Source organism: Arachis stenosperma, chromosome 5 (genome assembly GCF_014773155.1).
Source record: "Arachis stenosperma cultivar V10309 chromosome 5, arast.V10309.gnm1.PFL2, whole genome shotgun sequence".
Taxonomy (NCBI): domain Eukaryota; kingdom Viridiplantae; phylum Streptophyta; class Magnoliopsida; order Fabales; family Fabaceae; genus Arachis; species Arachis stenosperma.
In genome coordinates this window covers 29,853,428-29,869,034 of record NC_080381.1, presented here as the reverse complement: position 1 = coordinate 29,869,034, position 15,607 = coordinate 29,853,428, and the positions used below count along the sequence as shown (strand labels likewise).

General features: G+C 36.7%; 1 protein-coding gene across 1 annotated transcript; it reads right to left on the bottom strand.

Moving 5' to 3' along the window:
* Positions 1-6,454: 6,454 nt before the first annotated feature.
* Positions 6,455-7,561, bottom strand: LOC130980642 (uncharacterized). Its single transcript, XM_057904301.1, has one exon. The coding sequence runs from the start codon at positions 7,559-7,561 to the stop codon at positions 6,455-6,457; it is 1,107 nt and encodes a 368-aa protein (XP_057760284.1).
* Positions 7,562-15,607: the final 8,046 nt, after the last annotated feature.

Here is a 15,607-nt window from a genome sequence, read left to right as displayed (position 1 = left end):
TCCGATAGTGGAAGTGCAAATCACAATTATCAATAATTCAGCATAAACATGCATGAATCCTCATCCATGGATCAACATCCATATCAGCCATCCGGCTCACGGTTCAGTCCAGAACCAGCCAATATTCATAGCATACACAGCTATTCCGGCTCACGGTTAAATCCATAACCAGCCAATATTCATAGCATACACAGCTATTCCGGCTCACGGTTAAATCCATAACCAGCCATTTCATTAACAATTACAGCCTTTCGGCCCATGGCATAACAAGCACTTCCACCACCATCCTCCGCATCTCACATAATCATCTTGATCCTCATTGATCATTCATATTTCCCTTGCTTCACTCGCAAGTTACCTCATTCACTAGCCCCTTTATAATAGCTAGGCATGTCATAATGATTTAAGACATAAATGGTGAGATCGGAGGCTTAAAAGTATGAGATTTGGCTTTTAAAACTCAAAAATCAACTTTGGGATGAAAACAGGGCCACGCGTACGCGCACTCCACGCGCACGCGTGGATGGCCTCAAAAACTCATCGACGCGCAAGCGTCATGCACGCTAACGCGTGGATTACAACTTTGCCAATCGACGCGCACGCGCCAACCACGCGTACGCGCGGGTGTTCTCGTGCCCCAGGCACAACACCGGCACAGTTCTGGCATAACTCTCTGTAAAATGGCTGGGCATTGGGTGCAGCACAATCGGCGCGCCCGCGCACATCACGCGTACGCGTGGATGGCACTTCTCGGAAGATCGGCGCGTACGCGCCAGGTGCGCCCACGCGCAAGGGGTCATTCTGCTAAAAATTTTCTAAGTTAAAAGCTGCAGAATTTCACAGATTTACACCCAAATCTTCCAACGGACATAACTTCCTCATTTTAAATCGTTTTTCACCCGTTCTTCGAACGGTATGGACATCCCGGATCCAATTTCATTTCTAAATAGATTTGGTACAAAACGGAGATCCGTAGTCCAAGTTATGTCCCGTCAAAGTATGCCCAAAAACCATATTTTCATACAAAACCACAATATGCCATTTTCAAAACAAACCGTTTTCAACTCTTTTCAAAATCAATCAAAACATGCCAATTTCATCCCCTTTTCTTTGAAATCAATCAAAATATATCAAATTCAACATCAAGCCTCCTCAACTCACACATTGACACATTACCACGATATACAAAATCACTATCTCATCATTTTAGCCCACTTCACCCAAGTGGCTCAAACTCAAACATATTGACATATCATATACTATTCCTCATGCCAATTCTCAACAACACCAATTCCAATAAATTATTATTGCACACAATCAACATCATATTCACCATCAACATGGTTCAACCCACAATTCAACCATAACCATTCATCAAGCATATATCACAACATGCATATTTCTCATACATCACACCACCAAGGCATCAATAATCATCATCACGTATATGACCACATCATATATCTCAATCATTCAACAACATCAACAATTCAATGCCTATCTTAGGGCCTCTAGCCTAAGTATTTCCTACCACATTACATATTAGATACGGGAAACCGAAACCATACCTTAGCCGATTTTCCCAAGCTCCACCGGAGCACTTCCAAACCAAATATCCACAAGCTCTCAAGGCCTCAATACCTCCAAGAACAGATTTTTCACCACCAAACCCTTTCCAAGCTTTTCAAAATCACCAATCAAGCTCCAATATCCACACATACACAACCTAAGCCACAACCATCATACCCATACACGACATCTCAAAACCCAAGCATCATAAAACAACAAAATACACTAGGGTTGAGAATCTTACCACACCCAAGGTCCAAGGAGACAAGATTAACCTTCTCCTTCAAGAGAGTTTGGTCCTATAACATCAAAGAACCCAAAATCTCAACATTTCACCCATGAAACTCGAAAATAAGGGCTGAGATTTCGAACAGCAACACGTGACTTACCTCAAGATTGATTATATGGGTTTTGTAGAGCTCTCCGCGGTGAACGCGTGGCCGCAAACGGGGCGGCAATCGGAGCTCTAGATCAAAAGTTATGATGGTTTGAAGATCAACCAAGGGAGAGAACTTGAGAGAGTGTTCTTCCTCCCTTTCTCTCTAATTTCAGCTTGTGTGTGTAACAAATGAGGAGAGAGAGTGCTGAAAACTAGGGTTTTGGTTAAGTTATGTTGGGCCAAGGGCCCACTTTGGGTCCGGTTGGCCCGGTTTGGCCCGTTCGGTCAAATCTTGGTCCGAATTCTATAAAATTGGTACCAAAATTCTCGTCTCAATCTCCTCTATCACATTTAGCCATAAAAATCACATTTTAGGCTTTCTAGAATAAATTCTCATTTATGGGTTAATTAGCCGTTAATTAACCGGGTTTTACAATCTCAGCCATTGATCAAAAAAATTTTCAACCTTTCATTAATTGATGCATTAAATATTTTCACACTACATTGTATTTTATATTATTTACATTATACCCCATAACTTATTTATACTTGATGCAATACGCAAATAGTTGATTTTACAAATCTCTCCCAAAATACCATACAAATCAAAACCTTCCTCAAATACCATTTCAATGTGTACAGCTTCTTCTTCTACCTCTCAAAAGACACTTCAAAAGAACTGCTTCATTCTTACACCTCACTGCTTCTTTTACCCTTCTACGATCTCACTTCTTCTTCTTCTCTACCCTTCCTTTCTGTGGGTGATGGGTTTGATTTTTCCGGCGACCCACTCCTAAAACCTTCCCTAGATACTCCTGTAGTATCCACAGCTCCTTCATCTACCTCAGTGCTTCTTCTACCCTCCCCTTAACTTAAGCGTTTGATTTTTCCGATGACCCACTCGCAAAACCTTCCCCAAATACCGCTGTAATGTCCACAGCCTCTTTTTCTACCTCGTTCCTCTGATTTCAAGGTCAGTCATCGCCAGGGACAGATTTTTCCGAACCCCGTGGAAGACCCTACCTTCTGCGTCTTCGTCCAGGGTTACGCGGGTGTCATTTTCTGTGATTTACCGTCGAAGAACGTAAGTCATCCCCTTGCTAGCAAGGTTCCGGCGACCCACGTGCAGAACGCTCTCGGAAAACCCTTGTAAGCCCTACTGCTTCTTCATCTAGGTCATTCGTTCATTTTTTTATTTTTTTAGCCAATTTTCGTGATTTGTTCTATTAATTACTTTCTGTAATCACCGTTCATCGAAGAAGATTGATTCAATTTCAAATGTAATAGATGATGATAGTTGTCCATGGTGGTGTTAAATGTTAATTAGATCGTTGGCCAGTGATGCATGCTCCTTAAACACGAGACGAGGCATAGGGGGAGCCGGCGGACAACGGGAACTGAGATCTGGAAATGCAACCTCAAGTTCGCTGCAACCTCAAGATGTAATAGATGGTGTGGCCCCAAAATGCTTCTGTGAAAAATATGCCATCAGTTACATGTCGAAGACAGACACCAACCCAAATAGGTTATTTTTTGGATGCCCATTATTAAAGGTAACCACGCAATTCTTTATGTATGAGAACTAAGATTATGCTAAAATTTGATTAAAATTTGAATTTTCTGGAATGGAGCTTTAGACTCTATATTTTGGTTATTATCCACCTTGCTCAAGTTGTTGTGGATGTGATTTTGAATTGTTGGGAATTGCATACCTATTGGTTATGAAAATGATTTGACTTTGTTAATGATTTGATGTTAAATTGGGTTGATTTTGTATATGATTTGATATTGGTGCTGGTTAATTTTGATGAATGACTGAGAATTGGAAAAAAGTTGATTTATTCAAAATAGATCTACCTAGATTAAAAATCATGATTGTGACAAGAATTGACATGGTACCTGATCTGATATTAAAAATGGATGCTAAAATTTGAAAGGATTTTATAGATGTAGAATTTAGGGATTAATTACAGTGACGTACATGGATTAGATTGAATTGGAGTATTTTGTAACCCCTTACACTAATTGTGTTCTATTCGTTGTAGGTGACAGAAGCACATTGCAAGTTCTTTCTCTAGGTTGATGACCACATTGTTAGGGTTAGAGCGGGGGAGGCTACAAGGGGATCGGGTGACGGGAAGCAGAGTGATGTTGGAAAACATTTGGAAATGGATAACTTGATAGACCATGTAGAGGAAAGAATAGCAAAACTAGAGAAGCTGCTGAACAAGAAAAGTAGAGAAGCAGAGTTGAGGAAAAAGGCTAAAGAAGCAGCTGCAAGAGACATGGAGGCTTCATCAACAACGTCTATTGATTAGCTGCAAACCAGAACCCGAAGCACCTCGATTAGGTTCAGAAACTTAAGAATAATTTCCTTCTTTGCTGAAAATTGCTACTAGAATGTAGAGACACAAATGTTTGAAGCTTTAAAAGCAAAAATTGTCGAAGACGTTCATTTGATTTGGGCAACATGGTTGGAATTTGTTTATGTTTCTAGTTACGTGTTTTTGTTTTACCCATAGATACGTATATGTTTTATGGTATTTATTTTTGTGACTTAGTTACCAAAGTTCCCTACTAATTTCAATAGCGTATGAAGGCTAATATGTTGTAGTAAGTCAGTCTGAATACCAGAAAATAGCAACCTTTTTATTAGTGAAATGAATGCTTAAGATTGCAGTCATGTTATAACTCAATCTTCGGCAATTTTGTAAGAGTAGAAAGGAGAAGGGCATGACAATATACACCAATGATTTGGTGACTTCCATGACAAATCATGCAGCCACCACAATAGATAATTGACAAGATCTGTTTTTCTTCTTATATACTAGTGTGCAGCATAAATTTTAAGTTGTGATATAATGAAGAAGCTGAAAGTAAACTAGAATGTTATGTTAGGCTTTGGAAATTTGTTGAATTGCAACTTGTTGGTCAAGTTTAATTGCTTTCCTTTCAGAAAATTTCCTGCATAGGTTTCGAAATTCCTAATCCCTTGAACCTAAATAAATCTTAACACTTGTAGTTTATTTGATCATGATGAATGGCCACTGCTTTGTTCTAATACACATAAATTGTTCAGCAAGCTATGATGCTTGAAATAAGCTAGCCTGTCTGTTAACATAATGGGTTTTAAAGGCTTCATCTCATTAGGTATTGAAGTTGTAGATCATCATCTTTATACCCTTGCACATGATGTATAATACTCCAATTGAAAGATCTGACTTTTTAAAATATCATAACTTCCCATTATTGCTGAATCCTTTGTTTGCTCAATTTGTTTGACTTTATTCACCCCTTCATGCACTTGATTGAATTCCTATTACTCTATAATCCAAAGTAAATGAACGAGTGCTAATGGGTTGATCATTTCAGCGACGTGGCCGTGGAGGTAGAGTGCAAGCTGGAGTTTGTTCATGGAGTGCTAATGGCTTATTGCAGGTCTTACCAGGTTACCATGTACTGGGTTGCTCTTTTTTTCTTCTTATAAAATAATATTCACCGAGTATATGGCTTATTGCAGGTTTTACCGTGCACTGGGCTAGGTTCTGTCATCGTCCAACAAAGCAGTGGTGTATACAACTGTTCTCCTAAAACCCAGGGCCATCATGTAAGTTTCTCTTGTAACATTGCCCGTTTATATGTCGTCTTTTTTTGTCGAATCGTGTTACATAGGAAAACTTTGGTCGAATTATAGGTCGAATTGTCTCGATTCACGATTATCCCGAATCAGTTCTGGTTAGGTATTAAGGTGTAACATAGTATATGATCAAAGGTCATCGAAATTTTTTTTCCCCAGCGTTTGTTACTTTAATTAACTGAATATTTAGTCTTTCTGTCATACTTGGGATTGGGCTCGGTCAACTAACCTGGAAAGACGTTTATTTTTTGGTAGTTCAAGTCTATCTAAAAGTAAAGTGGGCTATCTATCAACTTGGGCCAGCTACAAAAACAATTAGTGGATAATTCAAGTCAGGATTAATGCAGCAACTGGCTTGAAACCTGTTAAGCCCAACTCTCTCCGGAATTTTAAAAGAAAACCAAGTTTTTCCAGGTAACTATTTATTCCATTCATGTGTGTGTTAACCGTTAATTTGATCAATGTTTTTTTGGAATAGCATTTCTTGATTGAATATTCGCGTAAAATATTAGTAGGTTAACTGTTATTTCTCACATAATCCCTATACTAGGATGGTTAGAAACAGAATAACACCATTATAAATCTCCTGTACATGAGGAAGACTACACGACACATCGAATTAGATAAATTGAGGTTATTATGCAACCATTTCTCTTAAACCAATGGAATGAAAGAAAAAACACTAGGAATTAACCATTGTCATAACAGTTCTAGGGATTCCATTAACAAAAAAAAAACATAATTAACATCAACCGGAATACTAAACAAAGAGTTTCAACCAAGTTCCACAATACATGTAGTCGGAGTATATCTAAATGTCAATTATTTCTAGACAGAAAACATCCCTGCAAAATACTTGAGTGTAGACCTTACTGTGATCGGGTGTGGCGTTTCTGGGTATCGCCATGCTCTCCTCCCAATAGATTTCTAGTGCCATGTTCGATGTCATATTCTGTCAACACAAGCTCTCTGTACCTGTAATTGACGAGTAACTCTCTTTCCTTTGAATTATTCACCAACAAAAGTAGGTTATCATCCACGAATAGTATTGGATTTTCTCTTATGCTTCGACTCGCAAACCTGCAGTATTGCTCTAATATTCTGTTTCCATCCGCGTCTTCATTCAAGTGCCAAATTGCTGCGACATAACCAAATTCGTTGTGTGTATGAGCGAGGAGTGCAACTTTTTCCTTGTGGGTTAGTAAATTGTGAACGGTATATATTGCACCTACAGGGATAGACACCTCGCTAAATGATTCATCTTCAACACTGTAACATAAAACAGACTTGGGTGTAGCATAGCTATCTCCTGTACCAGTTATCCAATACGCGTGACCATTATTAAAAATAGAGTTAGGGTCAATTTTTTCTACACCAGGGAGACAATCAATGCAGTGAAACCATGTAGAACGCCTTGAACAATATCTAGAGAAAAAAACGTAGGCATCAGCTATGTCCCTTTTGCACATATGTATGACTGTGTATGCATCTGAGTTTGGAACATGACCGAAACCATATACTGGGAAAAACGATCTACCGTGGTCCCTGTGGGGGTCGGAAATTTCTCTAGAGCATTGTGCTGTCAGATTCCATACCAAAAGTCTTGTGTCGTCTTGTTCACGAGAGAACTTGAAACATATGTTCCCGTTTGACACTCCCACAATACGAAACCACCCATGGATGCCAACTCCGAAAGGATGCTGAACATTCACTTCTTCTCCAGAAGCAGCATTCACTATATATAGTGAATCTGAACCCATTAACAGTAGTGAGTATCCAACATGAAACAAAACATGTTGATCTAACACTTTCTGCTTTCGCATGTGGTGTATGCATGTCTCTGGTTGGCGTAGCTGTCGGTGCCAGAATTTATTCAAGCACATACATCTCCCTACAGCTTTGGCACTACTACGCAGGAAGATTTCTTGTAGCAGTTCATCCGGAATAATCGGCAAGGGAAGTTGGAATTTAGCCATTTTACTAGATGCGCGTTTCGTAGTTTTGGTTTTCGGTTGTGTTTACTTTGTAGTTTTTGAATTGTTAAAGTCTGTTGCTCTCTTTTAAGTAATGAACCTAAATTAGTCTAACTTATTAATTGTGTGAGATGCAGCATCCAACGAGAATTGATGAGGCAGAATATTGTATTTACCGGTGTTATCGTAACCTGTATGAACTAGGTGTTTAGTACCATTAAATTTGACTCGTCTACCCAAGTTTTTGCCTACCCTAGTAAATAAATTCAGTTGGAATTCCAACATACTCCAATAAGCTTATCTTTGATTTTTTGTTTTTCTAGTTTGAAATTAGAAGCAGCCGCAAATTTTCCCTATTAAGTTTTAATTTGCTAATATACTCACTAATCTGTTTACTTGATTTCCAATTTTGTTTGCCTTATCACAACATTACAACCCCTCATCCTAAAGAAAACCATGTTACTCCCAAATTAATCATTTCCGCAGATTCAGCATAAAGTATTTCCAATACCTAATTAGGATGTTACCAGCTACCACTGCCACACCCTCATCCATGCAGCCACAAGTAAATAACATTCAAGTTTTCCACATGATAAAAAAGTCGTTGTTACCAAATTTTCTTACAAATAATGACCGGAATAAAAAAATACTTCTGATGGTAGACTTGTGTGAGACTTGATCAAAAATAAACCCATAGATGTATATACATTAACAAAATAACGAAGTCCAACACCATAATTTACATTCAGAAAATCAAAGCTATTACATAGAATACTAATCGAAGATTTCCACAAAAGTAAACATGTACATATAGACATGGCTACCGAAACACTACTACAAAATATTATTTCACCAATAAACCTTAAACAAATTAATTTGTCGTCTTTTGTCCTACGATGATGGTGTTATCTGGTTCACAGACGAGTCGGTAGAGTCAGATGGCGAATTTCTTACATACCTCCTACTAGGTCCTGCGATTGCCCTCCTACTAGGTCCTCCCACTGCACCTCCCCCCTGTTGATGGCGGTTGAACCTGCAGTAATTTTGAAAAATTTATTATACAACAATGAATATAATAAAGTATGTAGATTTACTTTCCTAAGTAAACAAGTTATTGTTACCTTAACTCATGAGAACGCGGTGGTGAACCTTCTTGCCTCTGATGCTGTCGGCGTAATAACCTTTCAGTCTCACACGCAGCCACCTGTTCATCCTTATTGAAGTGTACGTTGCATCTGTCCGTCAGCCAGTGTTTGATTCGGTCCGGCAATACGTTGGAGGCATATATCTCATCAACGGCTCTAGGCATTTCTACCAAACGAGTATGGTCCCATGCAAGCATGTGGAAGATACCCCAACCTACGTAACTGAGTTTCAGCATAAGCCGTGGAGTTGGTCGAAAGAGAGATCTTATCCTCCCCATGTCAGCTGCGTTGATCCAGTAGTTATCACCGTCTCTAATTGGGTGGATATGGAGACAATTCTCTTGTCTGTCTATTAAGTATAGATCACTGGTTGTGAAGAACGAAAAGTGCCATACAATGTGCTGTGGAATCCTTACATCTTCCTATAGTCAGAGAAACAAAATTAGATGTTAAACAGATTTTGAAAAAAATTAGATAAAAAAACGTAAAGAGAAGTGGCGTCTGCGGCGCCGGAAGTAAGCTTACATCTGTTGGAAATAGGTTTAGGACAAAAGTCTGTCAGGGCATCTTCTCACGTTCCTTAAGGCACTGACGTAACTAGCCGGTAGCCACCACGAACCAAATGTTGAAAAGTTGGTATTGTTAAGAATAAGAAACCATGGAAGGACAAAACCGAAACTTGAGAAGTAATCAATGTTAAAAAGAACAAACCATGCAAGGACAGATGGTCATGTGTGTGGAAAAAATAGTTAACAAAATGAAAAAAATAGTTATCTGCTTACCGGAATTCTGGCTCCATCTTTGTTTGCTAATATTAGTGACTAGTCTCTGAAGTTGATAGGCGCGGTAAGTGAATTAGGAGAGGGTTTACAATGGTGTTGTCAAATGATTTTCTCTAGGAAGTCAAGTTTTACTTTTAAAGAGGGTAAAACCAGACGTCACACCGGTTGGAAATGAAGTTGAAGGGATATATTGAAGCCATCCATTAGGGTTCAAACCTCATCACTAATCAAACCTTTTCGTAAATCTAAACTAAATAATAAATACACATAATAAACTCTATTTGAATTGTATTACTCATGTTTTGGTAAAGGTAAATGTAGTTTAATAACCATTCATTGGTATACGTATCACTAGATGAATAAACATAACGAAGGTTACACATAATAAAATTAAAAAATATAATAAGTTTAATATTGTATTCATATTTAGGTAAATTATTGAAATCATGTTTACTAAATTGTTTGACAAAATATACGAAATCATGCAAACCTTTCTTTATTAACATATCAGAATGTGATGTTCCATTCATAAATTAACATAAAGTACTTCAAATAACATAATCATATTTTTTACGACCCAGTAGCTTTTTCAATATCAGTAAGCGCAACACAAAACATCAATAAAAAATTAACAGAACGTACTTAAAATAACATAACCAGAATAACTTATTGCAAGCATTATAGTATTAAAAGTCTATGCAATGGACACAATTATTTTAATGCCTTAGGTATAAATAACTTAGAGCATACTTCCTAACCCCCTTAACCAATCGCTCTTCCTTTTTAGATATTTCGTTGTAGTATTTCTTTGCTGCCTCAAGGACTTCTTGGGATTTCAAATTGAACGGATTCATCACTAGATCAATAGCCAGCCGTAATCTAGTGCTATCATTTACCTAGGAGAAAAAACAAAAGAATTCAGACGCATAGGTTAGATTAAAATTTTGAGATAATATATGAAACCATGAAACCAATTTTATTTTATAACTACCTTAATATTGTAGTTACTCCTCCATTGGCACTCCCTCATCCAAGTTGTCACCCAAACTCCACAATCATTCCTTGTATATGTAAAAAACGTTTATTGAAGTCTATAACCAACTTAATTTCTAAGGAAAAAAAAATCATAGCAGACAAAATGGTACTGTAAAAAAATATTATCTTCCGTAACCAAGGTTGGCCAAAAAAGCAATGTATAGCACTATTACAACGTCAATAAATATGTTAGCGGTCTCTTTTACTTGTGCAGAAGGAAAATGTATTCATCACACGTTACCAAATTTATTGATGCATCTCAGTAATTCAGAACTCAACAATCAATAATAACTTGTAAGGTTTCTTACGAGTCATCGTTCTGCTCGCCAATTTCTGCAGGGTGTATTATAGGATACTCTGAAATTACTGGTCTGTGTGTTGTTTGGTTAGCATAGAAGGTGGAGTCATCAAGCATCTCCTCAATAAACAGTGCCTGTAATCAAAGTAAAATTTAATTCAGGTGTCAACTCTGATGTCTGTTCAAGCAATTTAGAATCTATTTCTGCCTATTAGAAATTTTGCAACACTACCATTAGCTTCGCACAACGACGGCGCCTGGTTCTGCTTGAGACGCATGGTTTAGAATCCAGTAATATTAGGTGTCTTTTTTCTATATCATTTACAAGCAGGTACCAGTGCATGTTATCCTCATTCATTGGAACAAAAATCTATCAAAAATATACACAAATAAGTTACATTGGAATAAGCATTTTTTATTTACATTATCATATATTACGAGAATTAAATTAGAAAGTTACCTTGCATAACGACTCAAACTCTCCTATGTATTCCTCAGCGTAATAGCGTTTCAAAGTCTTTGGGGAGTGAGTCCAATTAAGGGCAAATTGCTGAAATTTGATTTTTCATAAACATGTATAAGATCAATGGAAACCAGGAGATGGAGATCTTCTTAATGGTTTTCACTCACCGAAAATGTAGTGGGTAAAAATCACAAGCAGGGAAAACCGGTGTCCTTGCGTGCATCACACATGAGCATACTTGATGTGAGGTTTATGATCTGCTTCAGCGTTCGTTGATTGACGGCCAATAAGAAAAAATATAAACATATATTCCCTTGTTAAAATTATTTTATATGTTAGGAATTTCATTTATGAAACTAACGAAGGCTAATGACTGAAAAATCCATACCTCGTCCACCAATGGTTTATTTGGCAGTAGAGTATACATGACTCTCCTATTAGCGTGCCACAAGTTTGTCTGTGAAATTATCTCCGAATTCAATTCTTCATCCTCCAGATCTGAACCAAAGACGTAGGTTACGCCTGAAACTTCGTCCTTGCACAGTGCCATATCAGCTGGGGGTAGGAACAGAACAGGCTTCCACTGATACAACAAAAACTAAGCCGTTAGTTATTAATAGTAAACCAGCACAACAAATCTCTAACACTTACTTAACATGATATAACCCACCGCAGGTATCTTTGCGGTTTCCTTCGTTAGTGGCAATTTTCTGTCAGCCGAGTTGAAGTAGCTAACATATACAGCCTTGTCTAAGCTACTCGTTATAACTGGTTCTGTAGCTGTCTTCTTTCCAGTACCATCATCGCTGAACAAACTTCGGCGAATAACATAATCATCTGGCGGTGTCTGTTCACACTTCGAAGATATTGAACAACACTTTGTAGCCATATGCGATTTTGAATCCGCGGCTTGATGAATGCTTGACATGTTGGATCTAATCTTCTTGGAGGAATCCAGATTCCTCTCAAGAGTACCGGACGGCATGCTGAATCCGCTCATGATCACAGGCATTACTGTGGGGTTGAAGTTATCGGGCGGCCCATTCCGAAGATTGATTGTTTGTGGCATAGTTCCAAACACAGGATAACACGTCTTGGTCTGGGAAGCAATCAGGTTTGAAAGTGTATTCATCATCGTCGATATTTGCGTTACCACTTCTTTTAGGGAAGGTTCTACGACTGTAGTTTTACCGAAGTCGTCGCCTATCTCTTTGCTGGCTCCACCGTTAAAATTTACATGTAGTCGCTGGTCATGCATGGTGCTTCCTCGGAGACTATGAGAAACAAAACTTAAAAATATGAATACTTTATATTCGGAATCGTTATAAAATGACTTCACTAGTTTCTCGAAATGTAATTTAATTCTAACCTTGATGACAGTTCTATCACTTCCTTGTCGACAACTTTTCTTGAGATTTTTCTACTTTGTTCCTTTTTGGCTTCGTCGTCTCCCTTTTCTATTTTTTGTGTTGAGCGTCGCTTTCCTCTGGCAGCCATTGGGTGTTTTAGCTGTTTAATTTTTTTATTTAAAAAAAACATGAAAATTACTGCAACATGTTCAGTTAATGAGTTGCACTCCACTAGCAAGCACAATTTCTTAAAAGAATAACAAACATGGTAGGTTGTCCCTACTATTCAAAGGAGTTTTGTCAATTGAGTGATATTTGGATATAGACCTATAATATATGAGGCAGTTTACGTTTCCAGTTTATATTCCTAAATTTTTGAAAAAAAATAATTTACATAAAAATCTTTTTTCTGATTGGTAAAAGATAAGGCTCCAACCAATTTTTTTTTTAAATTATTTTCGTTTAGTCGAGGTATCGATCCTTTAAATCTATTTGAAGTTATTCAGCTCAATACATTTGTTTAATTTCCTTTTCTGTAGTCAAAGCTATTAAACATTTTTTGGTAACCGTCTATTTTTTTTCTTTTACCAATCGGTTACTGGAAGATTTGTTTTAATTTTCGTAATGAATGCTTGTCTCCATTAAGTTGCTCATAAAGTAATATGCTCATATAACAGAATTGTGTTTGTTGTTATCTCTTGTTGTTTCACACACTCGGTCAAAGATTTAGTCCGCAACAGAGTTTAATGCGACGGCTAAACACTCGAAAAGGTTAGCATGAAAATAATATACGTATTTGCTACTAACTCGAGAAAAGGGGAATTTTTATTCCATTTCCTATGAGTTATATTCCTTTTCATTAACTATGTGTATACCATTACCTGTCTCCCACACAGATCTTTGATTTTTCGTTTGTCATGGTCACTCATCATCTAACTTATGGTGCACCCTAATTTATTGCCTAATGACTTTTTTGCTTTCCACCTTTAGGCCCGTTGCCTATCACTTATAGGAGACTGAACTTCCCATCCCTCATCGCAAAGCACTTCCTTCCCCGAAAGATAATAACGAAACTTAAAACTAACTATTAGTAATGTGTTTGGAACTTTTTTAGTATAATTTTTAGTATCATAACATTGGATTTACTCACTCTAAAACTGGAACCATTAAGTGTGTGTTTGGATTTCAGTTTGCAAAGGTGCGTTTGCTTAAAATTGATTTTACAAAATTGATTTTGATGAAAAGTAAGTTTGGGTTAACGTGATTTATGTTTGGCAATATTTGTATCAAAATTGATTATAGCAAAATAAATGTTGTTTGGATTATACTACTCAAAATCACTTTTAGATAAAAAATTACTAAAAGAGACATCAATTTAAATTATTTTTTATATACACAAGCAAAAACAGAACCTAACAAAAATAATATAAAAAATATTTATTATATAAATAAATAAATACAATAAAAAACTATGAAAGAGAGTACTATAAATTTTATAATGTTAAACAATAAAAAATATTCTATAATTTTTCTAATATTACCTGTACTCTTTAATTTAGTATTATCTTGGACTATAAATTTTCACTATTTATGGCTCTATTGTTATTTATAATTAATTTTTTAGTTATTTTGTCTTTTTTTATAGGATCATAGTTTATATTATACAAAATTTTGATAATAAACGTAATAAATAATAATTACAATTACAAATTTTACAAAGTCAAAATAAAAAATAAAAAAATTAATATAAAACAAAGATATAGTACATCAAAGAATAGGAAAAAAATCATACAGATAAAAAATAATAAAAATTTCATAAAACCAACAACATATATCATATGAACAAAAAAATACAATAAAAATTAAATAAAATTTATATGAATAAAAAAATAAAAAAATTTCATACACAACATAAATACAATGTAATAAAAGATAGAAAAAAAGGAATTGATATGAACAAAAAATAATAAAAAAATCATAAAAATTAATATTAGACCGTGCACATTGAACCGGAAACCGGCAAACAATAAACAATATACACGAAGCCGTTCACTAAAAGACCTAGCGATCAAACCGTGAACCCTAAATCGTTAACATTGAACCGGAAACCGCCAAATGAAACACCAGAGGCATAGAACCATTCATGATAAGACCTACCGACCAACCCGTGAACCCTAAACCGTACACATCAAACGGGAAACTGTCAAGCAATAAACCATCGGCACGAAGACCATTCAGTCTGAGATCTAGTCACTAGACCGGACACATTGAACCGTGCGCATTGTACCGAAAACCGGCAAACAATAAACAATATACACGAAGCCGTTCACTAAAAGACCAGGCGATCAAACCGCGAACCCTAAACCGTCCACGATGAACCGGAAACCGCCAAACGATAAACCATAGACACAGAACCATTCATGATAAGACCTACTGACTAACTCGTACACATTGTGGGTAAGTTACCCTTGCACATGTGTCTTCATCTCAGCCGTTGATCAAAAAAATTTTCAACCTTTCATTAATTGCATTCATTGATAATAGCAAAAGCCTTTAATGAACATATACTATAACAAATACTACATTAATTATTGTATACATATACTATATAGTGTATTGGGGAACATTTATAATTATAATTTATAATCTCTAACTTATTTTTCATTTTATAAAATACCCTCCATCACTTTCTGAAATTCAACATGCATGTCTCACAAGCCTTTAATTCATGTTTCACTTCCTGGAAAACGCATAGAACCCACTGCCCACTGGTTTTTTCGCCTTCGTTCTATACCCACTACCAAACCCTGGAATTTGTTATCCTAGAACCCACTACCCAACCCTGTTTGATTTTTAGTGTCCATTTAGCAAGAATGATCTCCTTCGAGTAACAGGTTCCGGAACTGGTACTCTGCTTTCGTCGGATTGGCGTCGACGTCAACTCAGGAGAGGGCGAACGCTAAACTAATGTGGCTCC

Coding starts and splice junctions, on each gene's coding strand:
- LOC130980642 (XM_057904301.1), bottom strand. CDS start 7,561: ATGGCTAAATTCCAACTTCCCTTGCCGATTATTCCGGATGAACTGCTA.